The sequence below is a fragment of the Herpailurus yagouaroundi genome, unplaced genomic scaffold (assembly GCF_014898765.1).
Source record: "Herpailurus yagouaroundi ecotype Mexico unplaced genomic scaffold, PumYag 159, whole genome shotgun sequence".
In the NCBI taxonomy this organism is placed as follows: Eukaryota; Metazoa; Chordata; class Mammalia; order Carnivora; family Felidae; genus Herpailurus; species Herpailurus yagouaroundi.
Window position 1 is genome coordinate 10,681,813 of NW_024412400.1, and position 24,866 is coordinate 10,706,678.

Here is a 24,866-nt window from a genome sequence, read left to right on the forward strand (position 1 = left end):
AGATTCTGGGTCTCCCTTTCTCTCTGCCCCTCACCTGCTCGCGCTCTGTCTCTCTCTCAAAAATAAGTAAACATTAAAAAAAAGTTTATGCGTAACATAGAACTTAACCACTTTCACAACTTTTAGGTGCAGCTCATTGGCATTACATTTATGCTGTGCAGCCACCACCACATCCGACTCCAGAACGTTTCCGTCTTCCCGCTTGAAAGCTGTACCCATTAGACACGAACTCCCCATTCCCCCACGCCAGCCCCCCACTCCGGCAACCATCCTTCTTTCAGTCTCTGAATTTTAACTACTCTAGGAATCTCCTGGAAATGGAATCACACAGCATTTGTCCTTCTGCCTTATTTCACTCGGCACAATGTCTTCGGGGTTCATCTATGCTGTAGTAGGTACCAGAAGTTCCCTCTTTTTCTAAGGCCACTTGTGCTGCTCGTGAGTAGTGCTTTATTAGGTCTTGTGTGAACAGTACTGGCTTCCACCCTTAACATCCATTTACTCTGAAAATATGCAAATCTTGAGGGGCCAGGGTCTTCTGCATCCTTTAGTGTTCTCATCTCTGGGGAGGTGGGGGGGGAAGGGGGATGGGGGGCCCGGGGTGCATCAAGTGATTTCCCATGAGCTTTGTGGGCCCTGTCACGTGACTGCTGGTTTGCAGCTTTCTCGTCCAACAAGAAATTGGCCAAGTCAATATTTTTATTACAAAACACATGCACACACGCCCCCCTCCACACATACTCACAGTGGTAATTAAGACTGAGGCCTGCAACACGGGCTGACCACACAGTGCTTCTGCAGGCCCGCCTCACTTAAGAAAGAGGGTCTGGTCTCAAGAGGGGCTTCTTCCCAAGCTGGATAAATTAGGAGATGGCTTTGTTTTTTTCGTTAATTTTTTAAAATATTTATTTATTTTTGAGAAAGAAACAGAGCGTGAGCAGGGAGGGCAGAGAGAGAGGGAGATTCAGAATCCGAAGCAGGTTCCAGGCTCCGAGCTGTCAGCACAGAGCCCGACACGGGGCTCGAACTTTTGAATCATGAGATCATGACCTGGGCCGAAGTGGGAAACTTAACTGACTGAGCCACCCTGGTGCCCCAGAGATAGCTTTGTTTCTATAAGAGGACTTAAGGCAGCTTCATCCCCTTGAGGAATGTGGAGTAGAAGCAGATTTAGGCAGGAGTATTCAGAAACCACCCCCGCTGTGGTAGGTAAGTGGGGTCATCAGTCCCTGAGACGGTTGGTTCTAAGAGCAGGAGGAAGAGACCAGACTTCCCTGGAGGCTGCTTTCGTTCCCAGGCGGCGAGGACTATTCTCCAAGGAAGACCAGAAAGGCTGAGAGCGGCTCAGGAGCCCAGGAGGACGCCGAGGGCCCCTCTTGTGCCCAGCAGTGTGGGCAGGGCTTTGGCACAGGAGCAGAGGTTCAGAAGCCCGTCCTGGGTGCCGGCCCCCCGACGCTCCCGTCTCAGGGCCTGCCTCGGGCCGGGGCGCAGGGTGTCCTCAGACAGCGGCATCTTGGGAAGGAAGCGGCAAAGTTAGGACGGCGGGCAGGGCAGGCCCACCCAGAAGCCACACATCAGGAGGCTGCCCCCCAGCTCTGCTCAGAGCACTTCCTTCCTCCAGCCAGCAACAACTGCCATTGGAATTCGGTTTTTTGCTTCTAAATACATTTCTTTTCTTTTCTTTTTTTTTATGTTTATTTACTTTTGAGACAGAGAGAGAGACAGAGCATGAACAGGGGAGGGTCAGAGAGAGGGAGACACAGAATCCGAAACAGGCTCCAGGCTCCGAGCTGTCAGCACAGAGCCCGACGCGGGGCTCGAACTCACGGACCGTGAGACCGTGACCTGAGCTGAAGTCGACGCTTAACCGACTGCGCCACCCAGGCGCCCCTTCATTGGTTTTTTTAAAAAATTTATTTTACTTATTTATGTATCTATTTATTTAGAGAGCGAGAGGGGCAGAGAGAGAGGAGAGAGACGAAGCAGGCTCCACACTCAGCGCAGAGCCCAACACGGGGCTCGATCCCACGACCACAAGATCATGACCTGAGCCGAAGCCAAGAAGTCAGGCACTTAACCAACTGAGCCACCCAGGCGCCCCCTCATTGATTTCTCCCTTAAACAGCTTCAGCGAGACAAAATCTACCTACCGTACAACTCACCCACCTCAAGTGTACGCTTCATGTCCACAGTTTCCGTGTGCTCACAGGACGGTGCGAACACTGACTGCCATACTTCTGGAATATTTCATCCCTTCCAAGAGAAGGCCCACACCCGCCTGCAGTCACCTCCCCAGCAACTGGCAACCTCTGATCTACTTCCTGCCTCTTTGGATGTGTCTCTTCTGCCCGTTTCATGTAAACAGAATCCTACAGCCTGTGGTCTCTTGTGACTGCCTCCTCTCCCTCAGCTTCCTGTTCTTTTTGTCAGTGACTTCTAGAGGGAATCGGAAGCTGGTGGAAACGTTTCTTCGGGACAACTCAGACCACGTACTATACACACTCTGATATTCCTTTAGTTATTTTTTTAAGAGAAAGAAAAAGAACAAAGACAGGAAGGGCTGGGCTAAAGAAAAAGGTGGATTAATCAAAATACCTGGGTCAAGCTCTCAGCAGTGTTACCTCTAGGAACGCATTCTAGAGGTAGAAGATATTAGGGATGAGTAGGGGGCTATATTTACAAGGGTGTTCTTTACAACACTGTTTAGTAGCAAAGAATTAAAACAAAACAAAACAAAACACCACAGTGACCCCAGACAGGAGACAAGTAAACTATGACACAGACATGCCCTGGAGTCAATGAAACAGCACAGAGCCATTAAAAGTGATGGGAGAGAGGGGCGCCTGGGTGGCTCAGTCGGTTAAGCGTCCGACTTCGGCTCAGGTCATGATCTCACGTGATGTCGCGTGAGTTTGAGCCCCGCGTCAGGCTCTGTGCTGACGGCTCAGAGCCTGGAGCCTGTTTCCGATTCTGTGTCTCCCTCTCTCTCTGCCCCTCCCCCGTTCATGCTCTGTCTCTCTCTGTCTCAAAAATAAATAAACGTTGAAAAATAAATAAATAAATAAATAAATGAAAGTGATGGGAGGGACACGTGGGTGGCTCAGCCGGTTAAATGTTCGACTTCCGAGCAGGTCATGATCTCACAGTTGTTGAGTTCGAGCCCTGCATTCAGCTCTCTGCTGTCAGCACAGAGCCCGCTTCAGATCCTCTGTCTCTCTCTCTCTGCCCCTCCCCGGCTCGTGCTGTCTCTCAAAAATAAACACTTAACAAAAAGCGATGGGAGAAGAGGGGCACCTGGCTGGCTCAGTCCTTAGAGCATGCCACTCCCGATCTTGGGGTTGTAAGTTCGAGCCCCAAGTTGGGCACAGAGATTACTTAAAAATAAAATCTAAATGCGTACATACATAAAATCTTTTTAAAAAATGTGATGGAAAAGAATCCCCAAACAAGTGGGGAAAATGTCTGATAGATGGTTAAGTACGAGAATGAGAACAGGTTACAAATAATACCTGAAGTTGGATCGTTTAACAAAAGCAACATATGTATCTATATATCTTTGTATCTGTCCATCCATCCATCCATCCATCCAACCAGAGAGAAGAAATACTGGAAGGACAGACACCCAGTAGGTGCTATTTCTGGGTAGTGTGATGATAGACGGTTTTCATTAAAAATATTTTGTTTTTCTTATTTGCATTTTCAAAATTCTCTACACTTTATTTTTGTCATGGGGAACTTATTTAAAGAAAATGCTTCACCGGGGCACCTGGGTGGCCCAGTTGGTTAAGCGTCCGACTCTTGATCTCGGCTCAGGTCACGATCCTGTAGTCTGTGAGATCGAGCCCCGTGTTGGGCGCTGGGCTGACAGTGCGGAGCAGAGAACCTTGGGTGACACCTTTCCACCTTGGCCCCCCCAACGCCTCACGGTGGGCGGCCCTTCCCTGTTGCTGAACTCCAGACCAGGCCGTCCTTCCGTTCCCCAACAGAGGGAACTCTACTTTCAGAGATCATCTGTGTTCGGGCAACCAGAACTCACCTGTTGACTGGGTCACACACGAGATCTTGTAGGACAGCCATATGCTCGCCAGGCAGAGGAAGGTGGCCACAAAACCGAAGATCTACACAGGAGAGAGAGCAAAGGAAGTTCCCAGGCCGAGGGCCAATCACTCAGGCTAGCCGCCCTTTGTTTCTCATCCCTGCGCCTGTTTCTGGACCAGCTGTGGCCAGGAGGGAGCCCCGGGGAATCACGGGAGCGGACCACCCGGTCCCTGCTCAGGTGCAGGAACGAGGCCTTGTGTCCACGGCTCCCCCAGCAGGGGCCCTAGCGCAGGCCTGGCAGCCAGGCTCTGGCTTTCACCTCCTGGCTCTCCTCGCTCTAGGCAACTTCAGGGCCCACGTTTGGGTTTGTGTTTACCACTAAGCTGGGGCCCAGACACTGGACTGTAATTACCCGGGGCTAATGAAAGAGAAAAAGGTGAAGTTGTGTATTTTAATTTAGGTTTTTAAATTTCTAATGTTCAAATGGATCTTACTGATGTGGCAGCATTGCATTTCATTCATTAATGGCTTTCTGTTCTGTCTCACTTTATAGCCAGGCAAGAGCCCGAAGCTGAAGCCCTGACAGGCAGTTTCATGTCTGCAAACATTTAAACAGCATTAGCCTAAAATAAATAGGGCAGCGCACCTTTCTATTCTGAGGCTCCACTCTGTGCTCAAGCGGCTGACCTAGCTTATCTAGGAAAGCTGACCTAGCCCAGTCCAACCTCACTTAACGATGAAGAAAGAACAGGGCGCCCAGGGAGGAAAAGGGTCTCGTGTGAGGCTCCTGATGGTCGAAGAGACTCTGCTGTCTTCGTGTGAAACTTTGAAGCCTGCAGCCATTTCCTTACTTGTCAACAACACCAGCAGCTGCAGCAAGTATAATTTATTGACCACTTGCTATGTGCCCGCCCGTGTGCTAAGCCCATCAGGTGTGCTGATCCTTTAAACTCCTACCACGTTTCCGGCTGCGTGATGCGGGTACCCTCCCCTCCCCCTCATCTGGCAGCTAAAGACAAGGAAGGACAGCAAGTCAACTAGTTTGCTCAGGGCCACAGAGATAGCGAGGGCCAGACATGGGATCTGAGCCCTAGGAATCAACAGAACCCTGCTCCGTATTTTTGCCCAAATGTTCCCAGACTTGCACAAGGCCTCAGGTTTGCGGCGCGGCCAGAGCCACGGCTGACACACAATAGGAGGAGCCCAGGAGCAGCCAGGCCACGGGCAGGATTTCCAGGGTTTGGTTTTCTTTTCAGGCCCGGCCTCTGGTTTACATAAGCGGCTGCCCCCACAGGCCCACACCCGCTCCCCTCCCCCAGGTCCCTTTCCTTGGCTCCCTTTGTACCGATTGTCTGCACCACATAATTAGCCTATTGGAGCCTGTCCTAGCCCCTCATTGTCTGTCCTGCACAATTAGCACATTATATACTATCCCGGGCCCCAACTGTCTGCACTGCATAATTGAACAGTTTATTATATCGCTACATAATGCTATTCTGGACAACAATGCCTTATTTGCTAATTGTTTTATGCGCCTTGGCCTAGACTCCTGAACTAGATTACCATTTTCTCATAAGCAAGGTCCGTGTCTTTTTATTTCTTCTGGCTCCCTCATGGCCCAGGCTTTGTCCTAGGCACAAAGATGGTGTATGATAAATGGGGCTTATTGGAATTCTAAGGCTAACAGACACGGTTATGTGCAACTTGAATCCTAAAACCCAGTGGGAGCCTCCCGTGTGGCTCTGACACAGTGGGCACCAGCCAGCCTGTAATCAAGCAGGTGGTAACCTGTAGGTAGCATTCACTCCCGTCCTTGGGGATTGCAGGGGTGGGGAGGGGTGGCTGCGCGAGGCACCGAAGGCCCATGAGTGTGGAGAGGCTTGGCTGCCCCCCTCCCCACCTTTGGAGGACAGACCCCACCCTTCAGTGGAACTCCAGGCACTAAACCACTCCCAACCCGAAGTCTGGAGAATTTTGTTGACACGTACATGAAAGAGTGACTGTCCCGTGCAGCTTTTCTTAAAACTCAAAATGAGGCAAATCCGTACTGGCCCACAGGCCACCAAACTGTAACCAGTGAGCTAAATCAGAAACCAGATTGCAGGAATCTATGCATCGTTAAGTAATAATAAATGCAGGGGCGCCTGGGTGGCTCAGTTAAGCGTCTACCTTCAGCTCAGATCATAATCGCGTGGTTTGTGAGTTTGAGCCCTGTGTCCGTCTGTCCTGACGGCTCAGAGCCTGGAGCCTGCTTCGGATTCTGTGTCTCCCTCTCTCTCTGACCCTCCCCTGCTCGTGCTCTGTCTCTCTCTCTCTCTCAAAAATAAACAAACGTTAAAAAAATTTTTTTAAATAATACATATATATGTATAGTATACACACATATGAAAATACGTGTGTGGGGGGGTGGTAAACACAGCCCCACAGCACTCTTATTTTTATACATTTCCATGGTTCTATTCAGGCTATCAATCGATCAATTCTCGCCTTTGAAAGGTCTAAAAGTGTTACTTCCTGGCCTGAATATTGTTATCAATCAGGACCAGCAAAGCCAGGACTTGTGACAGGTATCACTAACTGACCACATCCTCCAGTGGGCCCTAACGTGGCCTTGGAATCTTTGCCCGCACAACACTGAGGTAGCCACAAGCAAATGACTCCAATGGGCATGTGCATTAACGCCGAATGGCCCCCTGGTTTAAGCAGTGGCTTCGTGAGAGAGAGGGCTGGGCCACGGGCCATCTGTGTGTGCCAGAAGCTCTGACGGTCCACCTGCTGAGACCCTCTGCTGTGGGCCCAAGTTTAAGGCTCTTTGGAGACTGCTGCTGGCTGCATCGAGGCGGGTACTGATGGGTACTTTTCTAGGAAAGAAAGGCCCCGGGAAACAATCCCTTCGCTGCCCATCAGGAAGAAAATGTACTAGAGGTGAACTCGTTCGTGAAGTGTCCCCCGAGACCATCCTCACCGCTCCAGCTACCAGTCCGCTCTGGCTGTAACTCTTGGAGGCTGCCACAATGGAGGCGATTAGGAGGAGCAGGGTACCGATTAAATAGTGCAGAAGTTCCTGGGGACAAAAACAAAGCAAAGCAGTGGGTCGGGAGGTCTGCTCCTGGTTCTCAGAGGCAACTGGGCACAGAAGAGAGGAACTCGGACCACAGCAGTTAGCTCACAGGCAGCAGATACGGAAGGCTGGCCAGGATGAGGCCCTGCAAGACAGAAAAGGAGCCAGCAGGCAGCCAGAGAGGCAACAGAGAGAAAGGACACTTGTCGCGTGAGGTAAAGATATCCACTAAGGACGGCTCTACTCCTGAGAGCAATCTGTAGACAGTACCCTGATGTCTGGCGAGAGCTAGAGCAAACAGGTCCTCATGGCTCCCAGGCTGGAGAGTTTGAAGGCAGCTCCAGCTCTGAGAGGCAAAGCCCCTCAAAGAGAGGTGTGTCTGACGCTTCTGCTTCCGAGAAAGTTCTCGTCTAACAACGTGCTGGCTTTGGTGGCGGCCTGGGGTGCCCACCCGCCCTGTGAACAGTTGTAGGTGTGGACTTGAGATGCTCGGCCCCTCAGACTTGGAGTCGGAGCTTAGAGTGAGGTCAGGGCCCTTCTGTGATGTGCTTGTGGGGGTGGGGGAGCCAGCTTTCTGGCACCCGAGCCTCCTGGTTTGGTCCTCATTTCATCACACTCTGCTGAGGAGTTGGTTGGCAGGGCAGACTCCACCGTTGCTTCCGTCCGCCTCCACCCCATTCAACCCCATGCTTAAAATGGCATCTCCACAGACCCTGAATGAGGCTGAACCTCCTGCGTTCAGCAGCATGACTTCCACCTCCTCCTTCTTTCTCCCCATTAAACACCAGATCAGAGGGGAACTGGGGCTGAGGGCTGGGAGAGTACTCCCGCTGGATCCAGAGTGCATTCATTTTTAATTGTCATCGGTGAGAACTTGGAAATTAGTCCTTCATGAAGTTCTGCCCATCAGGGTAGTCACCCATTAAATTCTGGAAAAGCGTTCCACTTTTAAGCAGCAGCTCCTCTGAAAGCTGGGCAAAATCAAACACCCAAATTTCCCCTTTACGGACTAGAAAGGAATTATCAGAAAGTAGATCACAGAGATTTTGACTGAAGAGCAGATTAGTAAGTGAAGTTCCCTCCCTCCAAGATTCTCACCCACAAAGAAAGAGGACTATGACGTGAGAGGACTATGACATGGGGTACGGAAAACTAACTTGAGAGAGTCCTAAATGGAAGATGCCCCAATAGTGCCCCATCGAAAATGTGGGGCTGAGCTAACCCCTCCAACATTCTCATTCCCTTCTCAGCCCACCCCTATTCTTGTCCCCAGCTTTTATTCCCTCCTCTGCTTGTTCATTATCAGTATCGTTATCAGAGGAGCTTGTTCTCAAAAGAAGCAGAAAGGTGTCATAACTTTGAAAGGAGCCTTATAACTTAGGAACACAAAGGAAAGGTCTCTCAAAATAACATAGCGGGTAATAACATTAAATGTGAATAATTAAAACAATCCAAACAAGAAGCAGAGGTTGTCAGGCTGGATTTAAAAAAAAAAAAAAAAAAGATTCAACTAGTCTACTGGAGAAAACCTTATATTCAAAGATACAAACAGATTGAAAGTAGAAGCTTCCATTCAAACAGCAACCAAAAGAAAACTGGAGGCGTTATACTGGTGTCAGACAAAATAGATTTTAAAACAAAAAATGTTACCAAAGATAAAGAGGGGCATTTTATAATGATGAAAACATCAACCCATCAGGAAGACAGACAATTATAAACACGAATTCACCTAACAACAAAGCAACACATGAAGCAAAAACTCAAAGAGATGAAGGGAGAAATAGATAATTAAAAAATAATAGTTGGAAGCTTCAATACCCTACTTTCAATAATGTATAGAACAATTAGGGAGAAGATCAACAAGGAAATAGAAGACTCAATACTATAAGGCAACTAAACCTAACCTAACATCTATAAAACACTCTACCCAACAACAGAATATACATTCCTCTCAAATGCAAATAAAATATTATCTAGGATACACTATATGTTAAACCATAAAATAAACCTCAATAAATGTGAAATATTGAAATAACATGAAGAATGTTCTTCAGCTACAACAGAATGAAATTAGAAAGCAATAGCAGGAAGAAATTTGGGAAACCCACAGATATGTACAAAATAACACATTCCTAACTAATGGGCCAATTAGAGACAAAACCGTAAGGAAAATTAGAAGATACTTGCAGATGAATGAAAATGAAGACATAATAGACTCAAATTATGGGATGCAGCTAAAGCAGTGCTCAGAAAGAAATTTATAGCTGTACAGACATACACTAAAAAAGAAGAAAGGTTTCAAATTAATAACCTAATCTTTACCTTAAGACATTGGAAAAAGAAGATCAAACTAAATCTAAAGCAAGGAGACAGAAGGAAAAAAAGATGGGAGCAGAAATTAATGATCTAGAGAACAGAAGAACAATAGAGAAAATTAGTGAAACCAAAACTGGTTCTTTGCAAAGATGAAAAAAACAGCCAAACCTTTAGCAAAACTGATCAAGAAAAAAAAAGGGAGAGAAAAGATGACCAGATTCAAATGACCAGAATCAGAAATGAAAGAGGGACATCACTACAGACCTTACAGAAGTAAAAATGATTTTAAAGGAATACTTGAACATTTGTATGTCAGTAACTTAGAAAACTTAGATGAAACAGACATGTTCCTATAAGAACATACCACTGAAAATGACTCAAGCAGAAATAAACAATCTGAAAAATCTAAAACAAGTAGAGTTTGTATTAATAAGAATAATAAATCACCCATAAGAAAAACCCAGGCTCAGATGCTTTCACTGCAGAATTCTACCAAACATTTAAATAAGAATACCAATTCTTCACAAACTCTTTTAAAATATAGAAGAGGTGGTAACACTTCCCAAATTATTCTATGAGACCAGTATTACAGTGATAGCAAAACCAGACAAAGGTATCACAAGAAAACTACACACTGGTATCTCTTACAAATACAAATATAAAAATTCTCAATAAAATGCTAGCAAACCAAACCCAGCTACATATAAACTGAATTACATATCATGACCAAACAAAATTTATCCCAGGGATGCAAACTTTAGTTCCACATATGAAAGTCAATGTAATACACTATATTAGAAGAATATTAAGGGGGAAAACCCACGATTACCTCAACAGACTAAGAAAAAGCATTTGACAAAATCTAACACCCTTTCATGATAAAAAAAACATTCAACAAAGTAGGACTGGAAATTAACTTTTTCAATCTGATAAATCGCCTCTGTAAAAATCCACGGCTAACATTATATTTAATGATGAAAGATGGAATGCTTTCCTCCTAAGCTCAGGAACAAGATAGCGATGTGTGGTCTTGCCACTTCAATATTCAACTAATTTCTTAGTTGAATAAGAACAATAAGATAAGAAAATGATTGGAAAGGAATATAAAACTATCTCTACTCATAGATGGCATAATCTTATATCTACAAAATCCTGAAGAATCCACTAACAGTCTATTAGATCTAAAATGAGTTCACCAAGGTTAAGGATACAAGATCAATACACAGAAATCACTTGTATTTCTATCCACTTGGAATGAACAATCCAAAAATAAAATTAAGAAAATGATTACATTTGAAATATCATCAAAAAAATAAGGTACTTAGAAACAGATTTAAGTTCCCCCGTGCCAAATGCACCAAAACTTACACTCTGAAAACTATAAAACATTGATGAAAGAAATTAAAGAAGATCTAAATGAATGGGAAAACCTCCCATGTTCCTAGGTCACAAAACTTAATGTTAAGATGGCAATACTCTCCAAATTGATCTCTAGATTCAGTGCAGTTTGTATTAGAATCCCAGCTGACATTTTGTAGGAACTAAAAAGTTGACTCTAAAATTCATATGGAATTGCAAAACTCCAAAGCAATCCTGAAAAAGAACAAATAGAAGATTCAGAATTCCTAATTTCAAAACTGGCTACAAATCTTCAGCAATCAAGACCGTGTGGTAAGATCAATGCAACTGGGAGTCCAGATATAAATCCATGTGTTTATGGTCAACTCATTTTCAGCCAGGATGCCAAGACAATGCAATGAGGAAAGAACAGTCTTCCCAACAGATGGTGCTGGGACAACTGGATATTTACATTTCAATGTATTCTTTCCTTCAAAAGAATGAAGTTGAATCCTTACCTCACACCAGACACAAAAAATTCATTCAAAATAGACAAAATACCTAAATGTAAGAGCTGAAGCTATGAAACTCCTTAGAGGAAAACACAGAGTAAAATCTTCATGATCTTGGGTTTGGCTTTTAAGATTTTATACCAAAAACATCATTAACAGAAGAAAAGTAGTTACATTAGATTTCATCAAACTAAAAACCTGTGCTTTAATGAACACTATCAAGAAAGTGAACACTAGGGGTGCCTGGGTGGCTCAGGCAGTTGAAACTCTTGGTTTCAGCTCAGGTCATGATCTCACAGTTCGCGGGTTCAAGCCCCTCTGTGCGGAGCCTGCTTGGCATTTCTCTCTTTCTCCCTCTCTCTCTGTCCCTCCAGGCTCGTGTGCTCTCTCTCTCTCTCTCTCAAGAAATAAATGGATACACATTAAAAAAAACTTAAGAAAGTGAAAAATAACCAATAGAATGGGAGAAAATATCTGCCAATCATTTATCTGATAAGGAACTTCTAACTAAAATATACAAAAGACTGAGAATTCGGTAATAAAATGACAACCTAGTCAAAAATGGGCAAAGGATCTGAACAGACATTTCTCTAAAGAAGATAACATGAATGGCCAGAAAGCTCACGAAACGATGATTGACATCAACAGTCATCAGAGAAATGCAAATCATGAGATACCACTTCATACTCGTTAGAGTGACTAAAATCAGAAAGTAAGAAAATGACGAATATTGATAAGGATGTGGGGAAATCGGACCCCTCCTACACTGCTGATGGGAACATAAAATGGTGCAGTCACTTTGGAAAAAAGTCTGGCAGCTCCTCAAACAATTAAACACAGTTACCACTGAACCGGCAATTCCACTCTCTGGTATATTCCCTAGCGAAATGAAAACACGTCCACGCAAAAAGCTTGTACGTGAATGTTCACAGCAGCATTATTCATGATAGCCAAAAGGTGGAAACAACCCAAATGTCCATCAGAATAAACAGAATGTGGTATATCCTTTTAATGGAATATTCCTTGGTTATTAAAAAAAATGGAAGTACTGACGCATGCTACGACATAGAAAAACCATGAAAACACTCTAGGTGAAAGAAACCAGTGACAGAAGACCACACATATGCTTCCATTTACAGGAAATGTCAAGAAGAGGAAAATTCATGGAGATAGAAAGTAGATTAGTGGTTGCTTAAGGTTGGAGGGGATGAAAGGTAGGAGGTGACAGCTAAAGCATATGGGGTTTCTTTTTGAAGCGAGGAAAATGTTCTAAAATTGACTATGGCGATGGTTGCACAACTCTGGGAAGATAGCAAAATCTGGAGAATTGTACACTTTAAATAGGCAATTGTCCGGCACGTGAAGTATATGTCAGCCAAGCTTATAAAAAAATAATAGAGGGGCGCCTGCGTAGCTCAGTTAAGTGTGCGACTTCGGCTCAGGTCATGATCTCTCGGTTCATGAGTTAAAACACCATGTTGGGCTCTGTGCTGACAGCTCGGAGCCTGAAGCCTGCTTCAGATTCTGTGTCTCCCTCTCTCTCTGCCCCTCCCCTGCTCACGCTCTGTCTCTCAAAAAATAAATAAACATTTAAAAAAATTTTTTTTAAATAACAGAGTGGGAAGAAAAAAATCCTGGAAACTTCTGAAATCTTTCCTCGGACTCTGCCAGTCCTTTTAGCTGCTGAATCTTACCATTCGGTACTCCCAACAGTATAAATCCCCATCGCCTTTAGGAGCTTCTTCCTCCAAACTCACACACATGGCCCGTTTCCTGCCACTCAAGAAAATAAACACTGAGGCAGGAGGCACAGCAGGACACAGGCAGAGATGTCCGGCAGACATTGGGACGTGCAGGGCCACAGCAGGAAGAGACGGAGGAAGAGCAGGTGGACACCAGGGGGCACAGATGGGACGGATTCTGTTGGGTCTCAGTGCCTCAGCTAATACCCTGACTTCTGGGTGCCCAGAATCGGGCCAGGCCACTCCCTTACCGACAGGGGCCAGCTGATGCAGGTGAGCACGCGGTAGAGACGGAAGAGATGCACCAGGTAAAAGACGAGGATCATTATCAAGTTGCAGATGGTGACCACTTCAAAGTAGCTGTAGGCACTGTACCTGGTCCACACAGAACTCCTCACGCAGATGAAGGCGATCAGCAGAGTGACCTGGGACAGAAATACAGGGACATCAGAGAAACGCCCAGCCAGGACGGCCACCCAGGGAACAAACAACGACAGGACATTGAGGAACCGCTGCGATTCAGGTTATTTCCTCACAGACTGGCTGCAAGGTTGGGAAAGTGCACTTTCCCATAGTGCGAGCCTTTAAAACATGCCGGTCGCGGGGCACCTGGGTGGCTCAGTCGGTTGAGTGAACGACTTCGGCTCAGGTCAGGATCTCACAGTTCGTGAGTTCACGCCCCGTATCGGGCTCTGTGCTGACAGTGCAGAGCCTGCTCAGGATTCTCTCTCTCTGTCCCCGTCCTGATTGCACGCCCACTCTCTCTCTCAAAATAAACAAGCTTTAAAAAAAAAAAAGGAAAAAAAAAAGAAAAAAAGAAAATGTGAGTCTCTAATGAGCATCAAATCACAAAATGTATCTGACACTGGTTCAAGTGGTGTGAAAAACGCTCTATTTTCTCAAGCCCCTCATTTCTAGCGTCTGTCCAACTGCTCCGAACAGATACGAAGGCTGGGAAAGACTTTGGCATGAAGAGAGTGCTCTGCTTGTCAAATCCAAACAGCGGTGTGCAGGGGGACCCTCGACATTTGCGTATTCCCCTTTGCTAATGAGCAACAGGAGTAATTTTCATTTTTTCGGTTCCTCTCAAGCCGGCCAGCCTTGGTAATAGAATGATTCATGCCTCGAGGCTGTTTTAAAGCTCCGAGGTGAGCTCTGCTTCACTCGGGACTATGCGTGATCTCACCAGGGCTCTGCTGATTATCAGTCCCCATTTGCAGGCCTCCCGGTCTATGGGTGTCCCCACCTGGCGCTGACCCCTCCCGCACTGGGGCGTTCAAGGCCTGCCTTAAAATGCAGCGAATTCAGGATTATGAGGCGTGATTCCTGGGTGAAGAGGCAATTTTGTGCTTAACTGAATGCAAAGATTAGAATAATTTGTACAACTCTTCATCTGTGACAGAGCCACCTCTTTCCATGATGACACAGAGATGTGGGAGTTTCCCAGTGAACAACAGGGGTCCGGGCAGGTCTTCCCCTACGAACTCCCAGGGCCGAGGACCTTCAGCAGGAAAGACATTACCGTTCTACCGCAAACCATCGCAAACCTCCCTGGAAAACATGCTTGTAAAGTAAGACTTCCCGAACCCGGTTCAACTGGCCTAATGCCACCTACCTACCGTGTGCTCTTCTTCTGGGAATCCCAACTTTGGAAAATCGCATTTAGACTGCACATGGTATGTACTAATGCATGCAACTAAAAGCTTCCTTTTTGCCCAATAATTCATTCATCCCTACTTTAAATGGCCAGCATCGCAGCTAATGCGCTCTAAAAAAAGAAAGAACGAAAAGAAAGAAAGAAAGAAAGATCTGACACCAAACTTTTCAGAACTTTTCTAAGGCCAGCAGGTAACCTCTGCAAATGATGCAGACCCCTGAATCCTCTAGATCGATACCCTGGGGGCAGCCAGAAAGGTGAAGCAGGAGAATGAGCAAGCAAGAGCATGGTGGAGAAAACGCCCTGGGGTGTTCATTCTCCCCCACCCCAACCACGGCCCCCTCAGACCTCTTCTTGTTTCCAGCCAGAGAAGCAAATCAAACACCACAGCAGAATTGAGACAAACTGAAGTAGCAGTTCTGACTTCAGGGCTAAGGAAGGCTGGGAGGCTTCTGGAAGGCAGACGTGATTCTGTGTAGAGTAACTTCAATGTGATACCGTCCAAAGGAGTGATTTGTGCTCTCCAGCTCCTCTCAAAGGCTTGTCCTTTTATATCAAACTGCCATGACAGTTGAAAATAAAATACCTAACACAAACATCCAGAGGTTTAAAAGTATTGTTGCAAGCACCCCCAACTCAAAGCCAGGGTCTCACAGCCCGGTTGTGGCACTGTTCAGAATCCCCAGAATCTTCTCAGATTAGAAACCACCCCTTTCTCCCCCAAACTGTGTCGTTTCTGACTCTATCAAAATGCTTACTAGAAAGAAGAGATGATTTTTGTGAAAGCAAGCAACAGAGGGTTTAAATTTCACACCTGAAACAGGCTGACATCACTTGGGAGAAATGAATGTCCCTCTCCCCCCCACCCCCGCCTCTCCACCCCCACCCCCAACTCTGGAACTAAAACATCCTGGTCTTAACTCTACAGCAGGCGCCAGGCAGCCTCCTCAGGTTCTCAGTCTGGGTGGGTGTCCCTCAAGGAAGAAAAAGCATTTTGAAGTCTAAGATGGAACATTTCTGGAGAAGACTCAAGAGGCAGGCTTCAGGAGAAGCGTTCTTCTGAGCTGGGCAGCAGAAGCCTCCGGTGGTCTCGGGGGCCCTGCCACCTGCTGCCTGCAGTCTGTGCTCTGGAACATTCCCTCAGGAGGCTTGGTCTTCCTGTGCTCCTGCCGGAGTCTGGTCTGCTGAACACGCCTGCATCTGGCTGAAGATGGCACCAGACACCTTATGTTTCGAGAACCTCGGGCTGGATGTGGGCAGGTCACCCAACCCCACCTTCTCGCAAGGGTTTTTATCCTGACCTTGGAATAATGTATCAGCCAGGAAGACAAGCAGGGGAAAGAGAAGTCGCTGATGAAAGCCAACATCAAAAAGTCTCAGACCCAATTCTAAGAGGCTTTTCTGGAAAAGCCCAGGAGATGAAAGCCAGGCTTGTTCAAAAAGTCAGAGATGGGGCGAGTCAGTGATTGCAAAGTGCGCTTGGATCTGCAAGGAGGCCCATTAATGACTCTGCTTGGCTGTGGGCCGGCAGAAGAGGGATTTGATATGTTTCTAACTTTGGCTGAATTCTGCCCTGGGGTGGGAGGAAATTCACCCCACCTCCCTGTTAAAGCCCCCACCCCGGGTCAGCACCACCAAACAGCCCTTGTGGAACCTCACTGACACCCACGTGCAAGAGAACCCTCGCCCGGCTTATTTCCTCTGCGTCCTCCTTTCACTCACCAATATATCAGCCTTTTGGTTATAGGCTCCTTCCCACCCTCCCAAACCCCAGCACACAGTGTTGTTCTGTATCCAAAAATAAAAATGCCCTTGAAAACACAAGAGGCGGGGGGGAATAACCTAAAAAACGTTATGTCAGGGGTCGTCAGGTGCAGGCCGCTAGCATCCGGCTAATTAATGCACGAGTTTCTGAATCTAACCATGCGGCAAAATACCTACAGCTTATTAAAAACCAAATATGCTTGTCTGTGCTGGGACTATTTCTGGAAGGACACCTAAGAAACCGGTAACAGTGGTTGCCTCTGGGGAGAACTGATCATTTGGTGGTTTTTTAAATTTGCTGTTTTCTTTTCTTGTATTATAAAAATCACACATTAAGCTGTAAAAAAGCTAATGACATGCCTTAGAGGTCTTTAATGGCACACGTATAGACTTACCCTTTTCTTCCAACTGGCTGCGGATTTATTTGACCCAGCGTTTGTCAACCTCAGCACTACTGACATTTGGGGCTGGGTAATTTTTTGGTGGGGACTGTCCTGTAGCACGGTTAGCAGCATCCTGTCCCCCACCCACAAAATGCCAGGTGCTACTAAGCACCTCCCCAGGCACAATAACCAAAAATGTCTCCAGATGTTGGCAAAGATCCTGGGGGGTGGGGGGGGGGCACCCCCTCTGGTCAGGAAGTACCACCTTACACAATCTTTTACTGATGGGCATTTGTCACATCCCCAGTTCTTTGCAAGTACACATCATCCTGCAAAAGAATATTCTTGGACAAGCTGCTTTCTGCATGTATGTACATTTCTGAAAGGTTCTCAGAAGTGAAATTATGAAGTGAAAGCATATTCACAGGCAAGATTTTGATATTTGCTGCCAAAATGCTATCCAAAAAAAAAAAAAAAAGATGAGTTCCCCCGCATAGGGAGTCTTGCTCACACAGATTATTATCAGTACTTAAAAAGAAAGGAAATGATATCTTTTATTTAATCTTAATTTCCCTGATAACTAGTGGGCTGAATATCTTTTCATAAGTTTATTATAGATTTGACATTTATATTCTGAATATTAACCTATTGCCTGTTGCAGATATTGCAAATATATTCTCTCAGCTGCCTTTAGTTTTTATCTTTTCTATTACTGAAATTAAAATTTTTTATGCAGTCGAATGTACACATTTTTTATAGCTTCTGGGTTTTGTGGGTTTTTTTTTTAAATGCTGCTTTATTTATTTTGAGAGAGAGTGAGTGGAAGAGGAGCAGAGAGAGGGAGGGAGACAGGATCCCAAGCAGGCTCCGCACTGTCAGCACAGAGTCCTAAGTGGGGCTCGAACTCACGAACCGCGAGATCATGACCTGAGCCGAAATCAAGAGTCGGATGCTCAACAAACTGAGCCAACCAGGCGCCCTGGGGTTGTGTCTTAAGCTCCACCTGCAGGTTCTGGTCCCAGTTTCTGCTGCTTCTCTGGGCACACTGGGCTCCCAGAGTGCCTCAAGGGCTGCCCCCCGCTCAGGTGGGTCCCCAGTATTCTCTCTGATGGAACCTTTGTGATTGGTACTAAACCTATTTGGTGTTTGGTTAGATGTGTATTTGCTTGTTGGTCACCTTGTTTACTACCCTTCTCCCAACTACTCTAGGGACTCTGCTGGTTTCACTTTTACTCTCTCCTCCTAGCAGAGTGCCCTGCACATAATAGGTAGGGAATTCAACACCGAGTGAATGGATGGTTTCTGGGGTCATCCTGCCATCCTCTGTGCGAGCTCTGTGACACTCTATTGCATTAAACAAAAACAACCACGTCTCCCTCCCTTACTGGGCTCAAGCGCTTTGAGAAGAGAATCGTGCTTTTTCGTTAAACTTCACTTCGGGACCTAGCACAAAAGACTTTTGGAGGCTGCTAACACCTTTCAAAGTTGGCTGATGGACTCATTAACTGCCCCAGGAGGTCTGGCATCCAGGATCTCCAGGGTATCGGTGAGTATGGTTTGTGAAGGAGCCAGAACATTCTCAGCGTGTTATTGAGGCCAGGCCATGCTCCCCTGTCCCTAATCAATTTTGCGCCACAGAGCCCGGACGGCAACCTGGGCAACATCACGTCACCCACGTCCCCACCGCTCTTGGCTAGCAAAGGTCATCAGGTCACACTCAAGACTATGGAGACGGAACGCTCAACTTGTCAAAAACATTATATCAGAAAGGATCAGAAGCACCACTGACGCTTATTATGTAGCAAACTTGGTGGTTTGGTCCTTATATTGAACCAAACTGAAACGGCAATTTTTTTTGTTTGCAAGTAGTAGTTTCTCTAGTTTGTTCTCTTTCAGTATCCGACTCGATTTCCTAGTCTCTGTTGCGGCTGATTCAATTTCACGAACGAAAGCAACGTCCTCTGCCGCCTTGCTCCCACCATGACCAGGGGAGGGGAGGACACGCGGCTTTGCGTATGTGCGGGGGGTAGGCGGCCACCTCCCCCGAGAAGTGGGTCAGCAGAGGGGACCAAGGGCAACTGAGACAATGTGGAGATGCCACAGGGAATGGGGGATTCAACCACAAAGGGAAAGGCCTATTGGCACGGCTCCTCGTGACCCAAGGAGGCCGAGGTACAGAGATGGGAAGCACTCGGCACCAATCGCCCCTGCTCACACGTCTGAGCCGGGCATGGACACAGGCTGGCCCGCTGCAGCACGCTCCCCGGCGTCCTGTTGCCATGGCAGTAATGGCTGGAGCCCTGGAGCCCCAAAGCCACGTCTCCCAAGGACATCCCAGCCTGAACACTGGCTACTGAATGTCTGTCGGCAAAGCGAACGGGGAGAGAGAGAGGAATGGGCGGGGTGGGTCTTTTTGTTCCAATTTACTCTCCTTTCTGGTGATGACAATTCAAAAACCATTTTCTGCCTACTTTGTGCTAGGGACTAGTGACAATCATCAGCAGAACAGACACAATGCTTGCCCTCCTGGAGCTCACGGTGTAAAGGAAGAGATCAACACCCACGTCCACATGCTCACAAATTCTTCACCATAAACTGAGATAAGCTAAGAAGGAATGAATGCGCAGGGTTTTCCAAAGATCGCAAGAAATTTAGAAGAACTTGATGTAGCTTGAAGGGTCTGGAGTTCACTCCCACGGAAACTGCCGAGGGGCGAAGGGAGCACTGGCAGAGGCAGGCCACACTAACTCCTGTCACGCCGGCAGCAGCGCCCCCAACAAACACGGCCAGGCAGCACTGTGCCCCATTCACACATCTGAAGACGGGGAGGACCAGGGGTGGGTCACTTGCCACGGATGGTCGATGGTGGGGCCAGAGCACAAACCCAGACTCCCAAGACGCTGTGACAAGTGAGTGTGTTCCAGAGGGACGGGCTGCCATGTCTCAGAGGCTTGAGCTTGGACCCAACCCACCCAGGGTCATCACGTCTGTTCCCAAGTCAGCAAGCAGGAGTCCTGCAGAGACGTGTGAGAAGGTGGTGACTGGAGGGGCTACAAAGAACGAGCCCCCTCCATGGAGGGGAGGCATCGCCCACCTTTGTTCCTCTCAGGCTTCTTTAAGGAACTTTCTCAACGTTTGCTCTGGAGAAATCTGAACTGCATTCCTGCTCAGCAGCTGGCCCTCAGTGAGACCAGTTCAAGCGGTGGCACCAACAGAGGAGGGACAAATCCCCGGAGCTTTTGGGGGAGAGGGAAGGGATACAGGGGACGGTACCCAATGAAAGGACACGGGGCTTGGCCAGCAGGTTGAATCCAGTCCCCACAGCCACCTCTTCTCTGTTTCACACGTGGTTTTCTTTCTGCCATGTCTTCTCTGTCACCGTCGCTGATAGCACACTGCCCTCCCTGACTTGCTCTACAAATGACAGGTACTACCCTTTCTGAGTGCTTACTCTTCCTCTCTCCGGGCACTGAGCTAAGGACTCTCCGATTTTTAAACAAGTTTACCCTCACAACAGTCCCAGTACTGTTATCACTGTCCTTTCACGAGGAAACCTGAAGCACAGAGAGGTTAAGCAACTTGTTCAAAGTCACACAGTCAGGCAGAGGAACCAGCTGGGCCCCTGGCATGGCCCTGAGGTCTAACCACTGCACTGCTCTGCCTACAGGGCCTGTTCCTCTTCACAGCCCCCTCTCCCAGGTTTTGGTCTCTGTTTTCAGCAAGGACTTGAATCCTTTGTCCTGACCCCCTGGGAGCAAGCACTGAACGTTGCCTGGGACTCTGCATGATGGAAGGGAAGTCCTGCTCTGCCTCAGCTTCCCTCATGCTGGAAGCAGGGTTCTGGGGCTCCAACTCAGAAATGGCCTGTAAGGAATGGGATTCATGTCAAGTCTCCTGCTTAAACCAAAGATACTCAATGGTATAATCAACACTGTTCATTACAGAAAATCAATTCATGTAAGTATCTATTTAAGAAAATAAAAATCAGGGGCTCCTGGGTGGTTCAGTCGGTCGAGTGTCCGACTTCGGCTCAGGTCATGATTTCATGGTTCATGAGTTCGAGCCCTGCATCGGGCCCTGTGCTGAAAGTGTGGGGCCTGGAACCTGCTTTGGATTCTGTGTCTCCTCCCTCTCTCTCTGCCCCCTGCCCCGTTCATGCTCTGTCTCCCTCTCTCTCAAAAGTGAATAAACATTAAAAATTTTTTTTTAAAAAGAAAAGAACAATCACCTATCATCCCGTTTCTCAGGGATAACCACCACTCCTGGCATTTTGGAGGATTTCTTTCCACCTATGTATGTTTAAAGCATATATGTATTATTTTTCCTTTTCAAAGATTGGCTCATACTATATATATAGTTTTATATTCTGCTTCTGAAAAGGTAATTATTTTATCATTTGTAGATGCTACTTATTCAGTTATTCTGCTTCAGAGACCTTATCACTGCCCAGCAAAGCTGTTTATTTTACCTGTTTATTATTATTATTATTATTATTATTATTATTATTGTCTGTCATCTCTGAATGTAAGCCTCACGACGATGGGGATTTTAATCTGTTTTGTTCACTGTTATTTCCCCAGTGCCAGGAACCCTGAATGGTACACGTGTTGTCCGTGGATATTTGGTAAATACATGAATGAATACATGACTGAATGCAATTTGATGTCCGTTTCCTGAGACCTACGTTCCAGGCACTGTGCTGGGCCGCATTCTCGTTCACTCATGTCCGGGGCGGGGAGTGAGATGGATGGGGGAGGAACGTAAAAGCATCACTCTGAAGAGGCCCTACTTTTACATGTGGGGTGAGACATGTAGGATTCACTTTTATCCTGTGCATCCTAAAACGAGTAGGCGCTTTAAACCCAGAAGCAAGGGCCCATCGGGAAACTGTGTGAATTACAACCTGCATGCACATGTCCAGATGTAGACCGTGCCACAGCAAAGCTTTAGTTTGAGACAAGCTATTAAGCTCATATCCCAGCCAAGACTGCCTCTGCCCGCCGTATGCCTACTTGTGAGTACACAGGCAGGGACCCAGACTCAGCCCCTGCTGCATCCCCAGTGCCCAGCCCCAGTGCACTGGCCTTCAATGGTAAACGCAGACCTGAGCTTGGGGTTAGGCTGGATTCTCAACAGCAACCTTCGGGTAAAAATGGCTGGCAGGCTGGGGGCAGCTTCTTTTCTGTAATCATTTCCTCTCAGGCTCTCCAGGGTTTACAGAAAGGCAGCACTGAATGCAGGGCTTTGCTCTTAGGCATAAGCAGAAGAGAGGCTGCCCGAGCAGATGCCAACATGGCGAGCGAATGGGATGCCCAGCAATTTAGACACAGACTGAAATATCAGGGATGAGACGAAACACAGTAGAAGATCTGCTCTACAATAATATGGGAGCAAATGGGCTCTGTGCTGACAGCTCAGAGCCTAGGGCCTGCTTCAGATTCTGTGTCTCCCTCTCTGCCTCTGCCCCTCCCCACTTGTGCTCTGTCTCTCTCTCAAAAACAAACATTTTTTTAAAAAAAGGAGGGGGGCGGAACTCAAGGCAAAGGCAGGTGCTCCAGGGGAGCCGGACTTGAGGCTACAGTGAGTAAGCCACTCACTCAGGTCACCTCAGATGACAGTGTTTGTTGTGAGACCACGGGGAGCCGCCTCAGCCCCTCTCAGACAAGCCTGGGGACGCGCTGGTGGGCCTTTCTCCTTGCTCAAGGTACAGCCTACAAGTGGGCACCCTTCTCTCCACCTCTCTTATCACACTCTCCACAGGGAACACCCCTATTCACCAGTCACCTCCCAGAACCAGGCCCCTGCATAGGCCCAGCATCTCCCTATGTCCCGCGGACAATGTGGTCTTTGCTGCAGCTGGATCCAGGGTCAGGTGCCCAACAGAATTTTCCACGATGATGGAAATGTTGTGTCTACCTGTGCTGCGCAATATGACAGGCAACAGCAAGAGCGGAACACTTGGAATGGAGCTGACGTGACTGAGGAATTGAATGTTTAACGTCATTGATTTAAATTTAAATAGCCGCGTGTGGCTAGTGGCTACCGTGTCATACGGTTCTAGGCGGCCCACGAAGCATTCTCTGCCCTTCTGTTCCCTGGACTGAAGGGGCCTCTCCCTCCTCCAACACTTCACTCCCATCCCTTTTCTGGCCTCTGCCATTATCCCCTTTCAGGTCTCGTGCCCCCGAGAAGAAGAAACTTCCTTGTAGATCCAGGCAGGGTCTGGGCCTCCCTGGAGCCCACAAAGCAGCCACTCAGTGAAAGAACTCACTCACCAGTGCTTGTCCTAGTCAGCTGGACCAGGCCTTTGCCCCTCCTTGGATTAAATATCAGGCTTCTAGGAATGGCTGTTCGTATAGTCCAAAGAGGTTGGTGACCTTCCACAGATAGGAAGAGAGTGGATGCTCCAGCCATCAGATCTGTTCTTTAGAAATCCAGTTATATTTCTGAAAGGCAGCTTGCCTTTGGTCCAACCGCCTCAGCTCAGTGGCTGGTGCCACGTTCCAGCTGTGTGGCCTCACTTTTCTACGCCTCAATTTCTTCATCTTTCTTCATTCTTACAAGTGTACCTTATAAGGATGTTGTGAGGGCAAAATGCGTTAACACATGTGCAGCTCTGTGCTTGACCCAAAAGAAAGATGTAACAAACAGTGAACATAATGTGTTTCTGTAATTCTAATTTGTAAGCCCCCCCCTCCCCAGTGCCCTCCCTCAAGCACAGAGGTCTTGATGCTGCTGAGAGTGGAATGTAATTTACATAAGATTAGTATGTAATCGGGGCGCCTGGGTGGCTCAGTCGGTTAAGCATCTGACTTCGGCTCAGGTCATGACGTCACGGTCCCCGTGAGTTCGAGCCCCACGTCGGGCTCTGTGCTGACAGCTCAGAGCCTGGAGCCTGCTTCAGATTCTGTGTCTCCCTCGCTCTCTCTGCCCCTCCCCTGTTCATAATCTGTCTCTCTCTGTCTCAAAAATAAATTAAAAAAAAATTAAAAAAAAAAAAAGATTAGTATGTAATCTAACCTCCTCCCCAGCCCCTCCATTCCAAAATCAGTGGTGAGTCTTACAGTCAATAAAGTCTTAGAATCAAGGCAGCCCACCATATTAATTCAGAAATGGGAAAACATAGAAAATATATTAAATGCTCTTTTTTTTTCTTTTTTTTTAAGATGGTAAATCCTAGAAAACTGGATAAAATCAGATGGGTAAAACCTCCGTGTGTAGCCATGGTCTTACAGGAGAAGGAGCTAGTGTTTCCCAGAGGTTCCCTGATGAGGTGATTAACAAAATAAAAGAGTATGACTGCCAAAGAATCTTCTCCAGGACTGGTGGGAGCAGGGTGGGCTTAACAGCCCCTGCTGGGACATGAGCGTTTTTTTTTTAGAAGTTACTGAAATAATACTGGTATGATCATTATTTCTGCAAATGGCTAGTTTCCTTAGGCATGGGGGTAAGTTCTGTTATTACCCCCATTCCACAGACGAGGAAACTGAGGCATCTGGAGACATGTGGACAGATTTTATGACTATTTGTCATAGAGCAAAAGCTAACTCCTACATCTGGTTTTAGAGTTTCCCTGGTTTCCCAGTTAGACAAGCCTTTTTTTTTTTTTTTTAAATGTTTATTTCTGAGAGAGAGAGAGGGAGAGAGAGAGAGAATGATCGTGGCAGGGGCAGAGAGAGAGGGAGACACAGATTCCGAAGGAGGCTCCAGGCTCTGAGCCGTTGGCACAGAGCCTGACGCGGGGCTCGAACTCAAAGACCACAAGATCAAGATCATGATGTGAGCCGAAGTCGGATGCTTAACCAACTAAGCCACTGAGGTGCCCCAAGCCTAGTTTTTAAAGTGGAAAGAATCAAGTTATTTATTCAGTGATTATTTATTAAGGATCAACCTTGTAGCAGCCTTGTGCTCAGCACAAGGGATACAAGGCTACATTGGTTTCCACTTTGCCAAAGACGATCCCAAGGAAACTGTGATGCAGGGGAACTACTCCGTAATTTGGAGGCTATCCTGGGTAAGTAAATATTTGGAGAAGCTGTGGGGCCAGTCCCAGCA

The 24,866-nt window shown here is 47.0% G+C and overlaps 1 protein-coding gene across 1 annotated transcript in view; it reads right to left on the reverse strand.

The window, feature by feature from the left end:
* Window positions 1-1,000: 1,000 nt before the first annotated feature.
* CMTM7 (CKLF like MARVEL transmembrane domain containing 7) overlaps window positions 1,001-24,866 on the reverse strand; it is a 51,833-nt gene continuing 27,967 nt past the window's right edge. The window contains exons 3-6 of the mRNA XM_040481107.1: window positions 13,259-13,432; window positions 7,004-7,102; window positions 4,037-4,118; window positions 1,001-1,512 (exon numbers count right to left, since the gene is read on the reverse strand). Coding sequence (XP_040337041.1) covers window positions 1,499-1,512; window positions 4,037-4,118; window positions 7,004-7,102; window positions 13,259-13,432 — 369 coding nt within the window. The 3' untranslated portion in view covers window positions 1,001-1,498. The remainder of the gene's footprint in view (window positions 1,513-4,036; window positions 4,119-7,003; window positions 7,103-13,258; window positions 13,433-24,866) is intronic.